This window comes from Mustela putorius, unplaced genomic scaffold, assembly GCF_011764305.1.
Source record: "Mustela putorius furo isolate JIRA1106 unplaced genomic scaffold, ASM1176430v1.1 tig00000127_pilon_pilon_pilon, whole genome shotgun sequence".
In the NCBI taxonomy this organism is placed as follows: domain Eukaryota; kingdom Metazoa; phylum Chordata; class Mammalia; order Carnivora; family Mustelidae; genus Mustela; species Mustela putorius.
The window spans coordinates 9,822,131-9,834,720 of NW_025421288.1; the positions used below are offsets into that span (position 1 = coordinate 9,822,131).

At 58.6% G+C, this 12,590-nt stretch overlaps 1 protein-coding gene across 1 annotated transcript; it reads right to left on the reverse strand.

Moving 5' to 3' along the window:
- Positions 1-186: 186 nt before the first annotated feature.
- Positions 187-11,738, reverse strand: PYGM (glycogen phosphorylase, muscle associated). Its single transcript, XM_004770132.3, has 20 exons — positions 11,408-11,738; positions 10,276-10,377; positions 10,102-10,180; positions 9,907-10,010; positions 9,378-9,509; positions 7,999-8,110; positions 7,822-7,904; positions 7,092-7,235; positions 6,673-6,765; positions 6,297-6,443; positions 5,944-6,107; positions 5,496-5,610; positions 4,608-4,709; positions 4,127-4,274; positions 3,770-3,828; positions 3,500-3,641; positions 2,932-3,139; positions 1,001-1,135; positions 724-790; positions 187-611 (listed from the first exon to the last, which is right to left on the reverse strand). The coding sequence occupies exons 1-20, from the start codon at positions 11,648-11,650 to the stop codon at positions 462-464; spliced, it is 2,529 nt and encodes an 842-aa protein (XP_004770189.1). The 5' UTR covers positions 11,651-11,738; the 3' UTR covers positions 187-461.
- Positions 11,739-12,590: the final 852 nt, after the last annotated feature.

Consider the following 12,590-nt stretch of genomic DNA (forward strand, 5'->3'; position numbering starts at 1 on the left):
TGGGAAGAGAGGCGTGGAAGGTGACTCCCGAAAGGAGGCTGGAGAGTTTCGGGCCCCGCCCCCATGGGCTGCCCCCTCCTTCGCAAGGGACGCACCTGCGGGTGGAGGGGTCGGTAAGGCGTGGCGACTGCGCAGCTGCTGTGATGCCTGCCCGGAGCTAAAAATATTTCCCAACAGACAGGGGAGTAAGGAGGCTCCCAAGGAGAATCAATTTATTGGGGAGTGGTTGCAGTCGGTCAGACCCATAAATAGGAGGGGGCAGGGAGCCAGAGGCCAGGATGGGAGCAGTGCCCTTAGTCACGCCGGACACTAGGATCTTGATGCCGGCGAGGGGGGGGTGAATAGGGGGGTTCCAGGAAAAGGCTGGGAGATCTAACTCCAGTACCACCCTCCAGATGAAGAACTGGGGTTGGCGCAAGGGATTGCAAACAAACTCAGGGGCCATTCTGGGGTCTGGAGGCTCAGATGCTCTCGTCCGGGGCTGGCAGGCGGTTGCGTGAAGGCTCCACGCCCCAGATCTCCCGGGCGTACTGAGCAATGGTTCTGTCGCTGGAGAACTTGCCAGATGTGGCTATGTTCCGGATCACCATCCTCGTCCACTCTCTTGGGTTCTACAGGCCAAAAGAGAGCTCTGGTTCATCCTGCCAGTGGGTGCCCCAACGTCCACCATCGCCCAGCCGGGGCCACCAAAGCCTAGCCGACCCCTGGCCCAGGACGCCTCACCTTGTACAAGGCACTGACTTTCTCCTGGCATTTAATGTAGTCTTCATAATCTGCAAAGACTTTAAACCTAGAAAGGAATAGAGAGGCAGGAAGTTCCAGGAAGTCAAGGCCAAGCCCATCCTGTCCCAGTGATCTTCTGGGGGCCAGGAGAATGGAGCTACTTCCAAAAGAGCCTAGCCCCCACTGCCCAGGACCCCTGCACAGCCTCTCCACATGGCGCACAAGCCGGATTCAGCCTGGCAGCTCCTGCTGCACGTTCCCTGGACTGTCCGCTCACCGGTCATGGTGCATGAGCATGTTGACGATGTCCTTGAACAGGTCCGGCTGTTTGGGGGAGAAGAAGCCACTGCTCAGCTGCTCGATGATCTGCCGAAGCTCAGGAATGCGGTCATAGTACTCCTGGGCGTTGTATCTGGGTGGGGGTGGGGGGGGGGGGAGAGCAGTCTGCACCCTGGAAAGGAGTTCCTGGCTCCTCCTCCAGGCCCGGCGGCTGCTGCTCTCCCTGGGGCTGCCACAGGCCTCTGGGGTCCTTCCCTGGAGGCCTCCCCCCTTCTCTGCTCAGCTTTTCATCCTGCAGAGCAGCAGAGCCAAGGCCCTAAACCAAGTACTCTTCCTCCCACACACACTACCTCTACTAACCCGTGTGTTTCATTCCTGAATGGCTGGTCTCCCTCCCTCTCCCAAGTCCACCTGCCTTCAGGCCCCAGGCACGTCCTCGGGAACCTCCTTAAACCCACTGTCCAGCTGAGCTCATCATCACCGGCCCCGCACCCGCTTGACTCCTGTGGGCCACTTTCTGAGGCAGCACGAGAACCCTCAGCCACCTGGGCTCAAAACCCTCCCCAAGGCCAGCCTCATCTCTTTCCTTCCCTCCGCACGTCCGTCCAGCCACCCAGGCCAGGGAGTGGGTGCAGTGGGTCAGAAGCCATAAATACAAGGGGGCGGGGAGCCAGAGGACATCCCTAAGCCCCATCCCAGCACTGACACCGCCCTTCTCTTCTCAGGGGTTCCGGTGTCAGCCCCTCCATGCCCCCACCTGCACTTTGCCTGCCCCCCCACATCCCTGCCACCCAGTGTCCACCTCACGGCCAAAACTGTCCATCGGGACTCTGCTTCTGAGCCTGTTGGGTCTTGCTCAAAACATGTCCTGTCTCCCTCCTGTCCAAAGGACAGAGTCTGAACTTCCTAGTCAAGCCCAACAGGGGAATTTCCTTTCCATAGTTCACACCAGCCCTCAGAAGCAGTTGGTGGGAGTGTATACTGGTAGAAACTTTCTGGAAAGCCATTTGGCAACATGCACCAGGAGCCTTAAGAACTCGTACTTAAAAAAAAAAAACTCATACTTTTTTTGACTCAGGAATATCTCCTCTGATCATTATCTTAAGGAAATAAAGATGTGGACATTGGTATAAAAGGATGATCAACGCAGTGATATTTACAAGGATGAACAGCAGAAATCAACCTTAATGTCCAACACTATAGAACCAGTTCAGTAAGTGATGGTACCTCCGTTACAATGGAGCCCTATGCGGACATTCAAAATATTTCACAAACTATTTAATGACATCAGGAGTCAAAATTATGTGATGACATCAAAATTGTACAGGCGTGGGTCCCAACTTTTTCAGATACCCCCACACATGTAAGTACGTAGAAAAAGAGCTGTGGCTTTAAAAATGGGTGACAAAATGATGAATGACAGTTATTTTATTCTTTGTAGTTTGTAGGTTTCCAATTCAGGAGCATGTCTTGCTTTTATGATATGGAAAAAATATATTTTTGAAATAAATTTTAAGAAATGTAAAGCCAGGAAAATATCTGCTTCAAAGAATGGCATTTCTGACCACAAGCACTGCTGTATGTACTCTGCTCGTATTTCCCTTTTTGCCACCACTGCCAGGGAGCTCAGAATTGAAATTTACTTCCAGAAATTCTGGAAATAATATCATATCCTAGGATTGATATAATTTTCTTTACCTTTGCCTTCAGTTCTGTGTGGCTCCTTTCTTTTCCTACATGATTAACCTCACGTAAGTTACCGCAAAAGTTCTCCAGAATCCTGAGGGCCAAAACCGAGATTTTGCGCAGACTGGGCCAGCCTTTCCAGGCATGCCCTCTGGCCCCCAAGCCCTACCCTCCAGTAGCCACACCTCGGTGCCTCCTGCCCACATACCATGAACTTTGGAGCCCTTCCCCCGCACACCATACCCTCTCTGGTCAAGCTTTTCCACGTCCTCCACCCGCATGCCGAAGATGAAGAAGTTCTCTTCTCCCGCCTCTTCTGCCATCTCCACATTGGCCCCATCCATGGTGCCGATAGTCAGAGCCCCATTGAGCATGAACTTCATGTTGCCCGTGCCTGAGGCCTCAGTGCCTGCCGTGGAGATCTGCTCGGACAGGTCAGCAGCTGGGATCACTGTGGGGCAACAGCAGGGGACGAGTTCAGCTCCAGGAATAGTCCCACCTCAGCCGGGGACTGTGGAGTTACCCCGATTCCGAGCACCACCCCCACCCCAACCCTTCAGAAGTCACTGTCCAAGTCTCCCTCTTACCACCCACCCCCTGTCACCGCTTGGAGATCCCCGCGCCCACCCTACTATGTGTGTGTGACTTGAAGGGTAAATCTGCCTGAAATTCCACCATGAGAGGGGGCCATCCTTGTGATTTGAGCCTTGTCCTCTCCAGATTCTTCCAAATGCCAGTAGGCTAGGAACAGGTGACCAATGTCTCTTCCTGGCACTGTACTCATCAGAGCCTCCTTCTGGTGGCACCCCACCTTTCTCTGCCAGCGAGACTCGGTAGTTCTCCAGGAAGATCACACGGAGGCGGTCTCCTACCACTGGGTCGTGGTTAACCACATCCCCAATGGCTGTGATGAGTTTGATGATCATCTTGGCCATGTGGTATCCAGGGGCAGCCTGTGGGGGCACAGTCAGGGCTCAGCCCCACAGCCCGGCCCCCTACCCCCTAGCCTGCAACCCAGCCAGGCCAACCTCAGCCTGGGTGTCAAAGGACCAGAGCTGCAGTCTGCGTCCTGGCTTCTCACCTTGCCTCCAATCATCACAGTTCGGGGCACGACAAACCTATTGGGATCCTGCTTGATGCCTGTGGAGAAAACAGAGGTCAGTGGGCCAGGTCGTCCTTCTGGGTGACACCTCCGGACAGCACCCATCCAGCCTGGGCCCTGGCTAGGACACAGTAGACCTGATTTGGGCAACCATTTGCTATGTGACCTCAGAGCCACCATTTTCCCCTCTCTGAACCTCAGTTTGCCCATCTATGAAATAGGGATAATCCCATGTCCCAAGAGGTGTCCCAAGGCCGAAAGAGAGACATGGATCAGGAAGGATGGGGTACACACAGAGGGGAGCCCCAAGAGACAGAAGGACACCCTGCCACTCACGGTTGTACAGGGTGATGATGTGGAGACAGTTGAGAAGCTGGCGTTTATATTCATGGATTCGCTTCACCTGGATGTCGAAGAGCGAGTTGGGGTTGATATGGACTTTGTATTCCTTCTCTAGGTACGCAGCAAACTTTAGCTTGTTTTCCTGAAGATAGGGAGGGGGACGAGCTCACCAACAGGCCTCAGCCTCAGGAAAGCCCACAGTGTCGTTTCCTTTCCAGAAAGGTAGAGGATGGGAGGCTCACTAGCCACCCCTCTCCATGGCTGCCCCACAGCAGACATCACTAATCAATGTCAGCACTCTTCCAGGGTGATCAGATGATGCCTTCCTGCCATGGACTCCAGGCAACTTCTACCAGGAGCCTGAGATTGCAGGAGAGATGGGCTCCACTGGCCATTCCCGGAACCAGGCACGCAGCACCTCTGGCACGCTCCCTCCCACCCCGGCGTGAGCGTCCCAGGCGACCACCCTGCCTACCTGCTTCACTTTGGCCACATCCCGGATAAAGGCTTCGTCATCCACGAAAGAGAGCAGTTTGCGCAGCTGGTCCAGGTCTGAGATATAGTCCTCCCCAATGCGCTGTGGGAGAGGGCAGTCAGGCCTCTGTCCCTGCCGCATCCACCTTCATCGAGGGGTCCCTTTCCAGGTCAATGGAGCCCTGTCCCCTGCAGATAGCCCCTCTTTCTAGAACCTCCCAGCAGGGTCTTGGTGTGTGCACAGCCCTCTTCCCTCTGGACCTTGACCTCTGATGACTGACCCCACTTGACCCCAGGAGGTCTTCCTCCTGGCCTTGTCCTTAGATGGGCAATGACCTTAAGGCTCTGCTCACTGTCTCTGCCACCTGCCGGTCTCACTTCAGATGGGACCTGCTGACGACCTTCTCCATTAGACTAGGAACTCCCACCTTGTCGACCACAGTCAGGCCTCCACTAGCCCACAGAGCAACTTCACACAAACAAAAAAATGGTCCCCCATCCCTCACCCCACCTGGGTGGCTCAGTGGGTTAAGCCTCTGCCTGCTGCTCAGGTTATGATCTCAGGGGACTGGGATTGAACCCCACATCGGGCTCTCTGCTTAAAAGGGAGCCTGCTTCCCCCCCTCTCTCTGCCTGCCTCTCTGCCTACTTCTGCCTACTTGTGATTTTTCTCTCTCTCTGTCAAATAAATAAATAATCTTTAAAAAAAGAAAAGAAAGAAAGAAAATGGTCCCCCTCCTCCAGGCACATGGCAGGTTTGGGGAACGCAGAGCAGGATAGATTTCAGCCCTTCCGGGGGTGGAGGAACCCCTACAGTGACTGGTCCATACACAACTGATCCCTGCAGTGACCGGTGTTGACCCCTCCTGGCCATACAGTGACCTCTCACCTCAGCAATGACCTCTGCCAGCCCAGGGTTACACAGAACTAGCCAGCGACGAGGGGTGATGCCGTTGGTCTTATTCTGGAACTTATGAGGCTCCAGCTCGTAGAAGTCCTTGAAGCTGCAGGATGGGGTTGGAGGGTCAGTACTGGTCCCTGTGGGAGGAAGGCCTCCTCCCTGAGGCCCTACTCTGGTTTCTTGCTGAGAGAGGCCATCTGGGGACAGAACTGTTCTGGACATCGGGGTCATGACCCTTCTAAAAAACCGTGCTACCTGTGCAAAGGGCCGGCCGGGGTCAGGTAGCAAGGGAGCCAAGCCTGTAAACCAAGGAGGTGGACCGGGGGCGGGACCAGTTGGGGGTGGGGCCAGTGGGAGGCGGGAATCTCACAGAGGGGCCAGAGGGAGGGGCGGGGCCAGAGGGGCGGGGCCCGGGGGAGGAAGGGAGGTGTCTCACATGGTCTTCTTGAGGATCTCCGAGTGGATGCGAGCCACACCATTGACCGCGTGAGAACCGGCGATGCATAGGTGGGCCATGTTGATGCGCTTCACTGCGCCCTCCTCCACTAGCGACATGCGCCGCAGCCGGTCTACATCGCCTGGGAACGCAGCTGCCACCCGCTGTTCGGGAGAGCCCAGAGCTCAGGTACAGACATGGAACCCAGGTCCCCAGCCCAGTACCCCCAGAGCTCCGCCCACAGCCCTCCGCGCTAATGTCAGGATGCCTGAGGCAGCAGCCCTGCACAGCCCACCTCCCCAATGCCTCCCCCTCGATCCGCCCCCACCCGACTCCAAGCCTCCTCCGCTCACATTCAGGAAGCGCTGGTTGATCTCATAGATGATCTGGAGGTGGCGGGGCAGCAGCGTCTCAATGAGATGCACGGGCCAGCGCTCCAGGGCCTCCGGCAGCACAGTATGGTTGGTGTAGGCGCAGGTCCTGACCGTCACGTCCCAGGCCTGATGGGCAGGATTGGGGGAGTCAGGAACCCCAGGGCCTAACCACCATGGCTCTCCCCATACAGCATGCAGCCCGGAGCCTGGGTTCTAGGACACTCTCCCTCGAGGCCTCACACTGCTCTCTGTTCCGGAGGGTCTGCACTCGCATTTTTCCACCTCCCAGACCAGGAAGGGAACCATGGGACAGAGAGAGGGTCAGTCGCAGGGGAGGAGGGGTCCGAAAGCCTACCTTGTCCCAGTCCAGCCGCTCCAGGTCCACCAGGATCCTCATCAGCTCAGGGATGGCCAAGGAGGGGTGGGTGTCATTCAGCTGGATGGCCACCTGTGGCGAGGGGGCCTGGGGGTCAGTCTGGGAACCAAACCTTGGCTATGATCCCTGTGCTTTGTCCCCTCAGCGCACCCCTCTAAGGGCCCCCATGGCCCCAGGGCTGAGCTGGGGGTAGAAGCCCCCAGAGGGGCAGCTGTGGGCAGGAGGAGAGGGACAGTCCTCAGGTTATGTGCCCACGGATTGAGGATCCTGGGCAGGGCACCCTCAGCCTCTACTGCCTCACCTACAAAGTGAGTGGGGCAGGCCGAGACTGGAGGGGAGAGGTGGCGTCGCACACTTCATGGGAGGTGTAGAGAGGGACCCTCCCCGGCCCCTGGCACCTTGTCTGGAAAGGCATCGAAGCTCGTGCGCACAGGGTCGCGGCACCCGAACTTGGAGGACTTGAAGCGGCGGATGATGTCCTGGAGGGTGGCGGCCACGACAAAGTACTCCTGCTTCAGACGCAGCTCCTTCCCCTCAAAGAACTGGGGAGAGTTCAAGGCAAGGCTAAGCAAGTTGAGGTGATGGTTGGGGGGCCATGCTGCTAATGCTGCGGTGGGCGTGGCCAGGAGGCTCCTGCCCTCCCCGAGACCCATGAGCCGTGAACAGCCGCACCTCGGCGCCCAGGGGTCTTTCACCCACCAAGAAGTGGTGAGGAGGACGGTGTTAGGAGGAGGGGCCACACAGGGACCGAGCGCACTGTCAGCGCCTTCGCTGGTCAAGAGCGGCCCCTCCAAAGTGCTCTGCCTAACTCGCTGTCCCCAGGACTTAGGTGTCCTCTTAAAGAACTCGGCGAGGTAGGGGAGGGGAACAGGACACACAGGTCCCAGGGTGCAGGGCACATGGCTTGCTCAGTCAGAAAAGCACATGACTCTCCATCTCTGGGTCGCGAGTTCAAGCCCCACATTGGGTGTAAACAAACTTAAAATATAAACTTAAAATAAAATAAACAAACTTAAAAACCAAAAAATATGTCCTGGGTGTGACTAGGGCTCCCAGAGACGGTCCCTCCCGGTCTTCGCCCTCTCCCAGGCCCTCAGGCTTCCTGTCGCAGCCCAGGAGGTAACATACGTTATCATTCGGGTACAGGACACGCGAGATGTTCTCAGCAAGGTTTCGGTCCAGCACGGCTTGGATGTAGCCACCGACGTTGACTAAGGGGTAACAGTGGGGACAGCGTCAGGCTGGGGCTGAGTGGGGGCCGGGGTTGGTGGGGGGGGGGCTGCTGGCAGCTGGGGCTGGACTCACAGTCCTTGAGGTTGAAGTCATTGGGGGCCTTGGCCGACCACAGGCGCATGGTGTTGACGATGTTGTTGCGATAGCCGGGCACCGGAGTGTCGTAGGGCATGGCCAGCACCACCTGCAGGGGTGTCGGGCTTGGTTTCAGGAGCTGGGTCTCGGCCACGCAACTCGTGGGGCTCTGAGAGCTGGAGTTCCAGTCTTTGTCCCTGTGCTCTGCCAACTCCTAACCCCAGGTTCTCGTGCCAGCTCGGGGTGACCGTGAACAAGCCTCTGAACCTCTCTGGATGTCGTCCGTAGAGGACGCCCCCCAGGACCTCCCCATACCCGCCCATCCCATCTTGCCTGACTGCTTGTGAGGGTTACAGAGGGCAGTGAGGAGCCCAGATTCCAGAGGTGGGCTCTGTTGGGGGCCACCCCGAAGGGATTGGGGATGAGTTGGCCCGTCTGGCCTGAGCGCAACCTAGAGGATGCCCCCGGGCTCATGAGAAGGCTGGAGGAGCCTGGGGCCCAGCTGAAGGGGACACAGATGTCAAGTCCATCCCAAGGGCTTATGCCTGGTTGACCACAGGGCTAATCGGCAGTGACTAAGGCCGGCCCCACCTCCCGTGATGAGCCAACGTCAGTAATTGCTGCCAATGGCTCCTGCTACCACAGGGCGGGGGGCACATCACGTCCCCCAGGGGTGGCACCCCTTCTCCCCAGCACTAAGTCACTGAGCCCCTGATTGGAGCGGAAGCTGCAGCTCAGAGAGGGAAGGGACTGACCCAAGAGCACAGAGCTAGGCAGGCTGCCGGAGCCCCCGCTGAACCTTATCAGTGGAACTGGTGCCCGAGTCTGAAGCCCAGAGGTTTCTGTGCAGCCATCAGGACCTGCAGCCACCGCGAGAGAACTGACAGGCCTGGGATTCAGACACCTGGTTTGGCTCTGGTCTCCCTCTAACCTGGGTGACCTTGAACAAGTCAATTCCTCTCTCAGGGTTTTCATTTTCTCCCTGTTCCCTTCTCTGGGCTGTTGCTTTGCTCCCCATCAAGCTACCAGGTTTAAGGTGCTGAGGAGTCAAGACACTGTGATTACCCTTGGATGAGTCTTATGGGGTAGAAAGGAGCTGGGTCAGGGGAAGGGTCCTGGTGGAGCAGAGTGGTCTCTGTCCTCCTCCTGGGCTCTGTGCTTGGCCTGGCCCCTCTGTGATCCTGTCTCACGCCTCTCCTGGCTCCAGCTATGTGACCTCGAGTAAGTCACTTAACCTCTCTGAGCCTCAGTGTCCTCCACACTAAATAGCACTGGGCCCAGGAGCCTCCAGGCTCCTGCCCTGTATCTCCTCGACTTCTTCCAGAGCCGCCTCCTCCCCACTTTCTTCTCACTGGGGGCTCCCCCCACTCCCTCACCTGTGTGTCCACCCACTTGGCCCCCTGGCTGGTGTGCTCCACTCGGCCATAGAAGTGCACCGGCAGCGTGAATTCAGGTCGGGCCTTCTCCCAGGGGTTTCCATAGCGAAGCCAGTCATCAGCCTCCTCCATCTGAGCCCAAGGCAGGTTGGGGAGAAAGGGAGGCAGCGTCAGACCCAGGCTCAGACCCAGACTCACATCACAGGGGATAGTGGATAGGGCAGGAGCCAGGCCCTGGTGTGCCCTCTCTAAAGTGTAAATTAAGGGCCCTGGAGTGGGTCCCTGGACTGGTGGGGTAACCGATGGGACGCAGCATGTGTATGGGAGTCTGACATGTCCACAGGCATGGACCACCCGTTCCAAGAGTGACCAGCAGGTTTGGGGGCAAGGGGGGTGCCAGGGAGAAGGGACAGGATGCTTTCTGTCAAAGCTGAGTTTGGTTCTGGATCTCTCTGGAGGTGGATGACCCAGTGGGAGTCCTCTCCGTCATGCCTGGGTCCCCACAAGGCCAGGGCCCAAGGCTGCTCACCTGCCAGCCCCCGCAGATCTTCTGGTTAAAAATCCCAAACTCATAGCGGATCCCATAGCCGTAGGCAGCCAGGCCCAGCGTTGCCATGGAGTCCAGAAAGCAGGCTAGGGGTTTGTAGGGAGGTGGGTGTCAGGGACCTGGCAGAAAGCAGCTCTTCTGTCCACCCCTCCCCGGCCACCCTGCCCACTTGCTTACCGGCCAGCCGGCCCAGGCCCCCGTTGCCCAGCCCCGCGTCCTCCTCAATCTCCTCCAGCTCCTCCATGTCCAGGCCCAGCTGGAGGGGGGAGGGTGTGGCAGTGGTCAAGGCCAAGGGCCAGCAGGTGAATCCCCCAATTCCTCAGCTTGCCCCACTCCCAGCCCTCTCCACACCTGATAGGTGGCCTCATCACAGGCGTTCTCCAAGGCCAGGTTCACCATGGTGTTTTGTAGTGTCCGTCCCATGTAGAACTCTAGAGACAGGTAGTAGATCCTCTGCCCGGAGAGACAGGTGCGGGGAAGGATCAGGGCAGCCCAGCGGCATTTGCCCAGGCCTCTCACCCCTGAAGTCCCCTCCTCAGGCCCAGCATGTGCCAGCCCTGTCTCCACTTATTTTCTTTTCATTACAGGCTTCCAAACCCATCAGGAAAGTTCCGGTCTAGCATTTCCTCTGACTTGGGACACTTCGCTTTTCTTCTCTGAGCTTCAGTCTCCTGCCCCGGAAAATGGGGCTGCCCTAGCTACCTCGGTGACTGAGGTGCGTAGAAGAGGTGAGAACCCCCACCGGCGCACACAAGCCTCCCCTTGACCCCCAGGGGAGTCAGGATGCAGAGAAGCCCCTCCAAGTCCTCCGCCAGAGGGGAAGGCCAAGATGCAGAGAAACCAGTCATTTGCTCAAGGTCACTGTGACTCACTCATGGCTAGAGTGGGCCACCTCCTGTCCTTGAGGTTCCCCCGTTCCCCTTGATCCTCGAGCCTCGGCCCCAAGAAGAGGACAGAGGATGCTGAGGGTGCCTGGCCTCTTGGTTTCCTAGGTCCCCTCCCTGGCCCACTCGCCTGGCCCTCCCCCTCCCCTGCCCAGGAGTGTCGGGTTGCTGACATTTACCATGACCCCAGCAGACACTTGATCTCACTACCCCAGCTGTCCGCAGTGGCGCACCAGCCCCACCGGTGGCACAGGGACACCACTCTCAAATTTAACGACCTGGCCTTCCACTCCAGGTCCAACCCAGGCCGCAGGGATCTTCCCGACCACCAGAAGCCCCTCCGCTCTCTGATCTGATCTGGCTCAGCCTGATCTGAGCTCCCCAAACTTGTCTCCGCCACCCCCCACCCAGGTTTCTTGGCCCGGGGTTGTCCCAGCCCCAGCTCCCCTTGGCACTCCTGCGCCTCCAACGTCAGCAACCTGGAAGGCCCCTTTATTTCACCGCAAAAACCCCTGACCCCACAGAGAGCCGCTGCTTTGCCAAGATCCCTGGGCTCCTCCCACAGCCCATTCCCCACCCCCAGGCGCCCCAAGCAGCACCTTGGGGTCCTTCTCGTAGTAGTGCTGCTGCGTGCGGATCCAGCGGCCCACGAGGTGGTCGCGCACGGTGTGGGCCAGCGCGAAGTAGTAGTCTCTGGGGGTGGCCACATTACGGTCCTTCACGAGTGTGAAATGCAGGTGCCGGTTGAAGTTCTTCTTGAGCTCGGTGACATTCTCCACGCCGGCCAGGCCGCGCACACTGATTTGCTTCCTCCTGTCCTGGTCCGACAGGGGCCGGGACATGGCTGCGGGAGGGCGGGCCGGACTGACGGTGGTGGTGGGGGGGTGGACAAGCGGCCTCTGCCGTGCCTCCAGCCAGGGGGTGGAGATCCCCCGGCTGCCTGGGGTTTTATAAGCCTGGCTCCCCGGAGGCCCGCCCCGCCTCCCCCTGCGATGGGAGGGTCTTGGCCTGGCTGCTCAGGGAGCTATTTTGGGGGCAAGGGAGGGAGAAGGGAAAGGGGCCAGGAGAGCGGGCAGCCTGGCTCATTCACAGCCCTGTGCTGACCCACTTCCTGCAGGCCTCGCACGCTGGGGTCCGCTGCCCCCGCCTCTGCCTCTTGTGGGGTCAGAGACTGGGTACAGCTGCCTGTCACCCCTGAGAGGCCTGAGGCTTCTCTGGAGCTCGGGGACTGTGCCTTTAACCAGGAGGCTAAAGGGTCCTTTCCTTGGGTTGTGGAGGAAGAGTGAAGCCAGGTTGCAGCCTCTTCGGGGCTCCAGGAGAAGCCAAGGAGGGCTGTCGGGGGGGACAGGCAGCAGGAGGCGAAGCCATCCTCAGAGCAGCCTGGCTGCTGTTTTAGACATTTGTCCAAAGCCGGCCAGTTCCAATCCAGAAGACCTCTGGCCAAGCTTCCATGGTGGCCCTCCCCAGGGAAGGGGGGAGGCCTGCGCCCCAGGGGAGGAGAGGTCCTATGCGGTGGCACTGGGGACCACGACACCCCCATGTAGGCTTAAGGGCCAGGGGCTGAGGGTCAGCTGAACAGAAGAGGAGTAGCCAGCAAATGACACTGGGTGCCTGAGAGAAGGGGGACCAGGACACTGGGTTCCGGGGGGTGGTATGGAAGAGGTCGCCTGGGACAAGGCTCCTGCTCCCCTCACCCCCACCGAAGTCGAGCCTCCCAGAGTTGCCCCTGTTGCTGTCCTTCAAGGAGCTCTGTAGTGACCTTCTGAGAGGGCTGATAGTCAG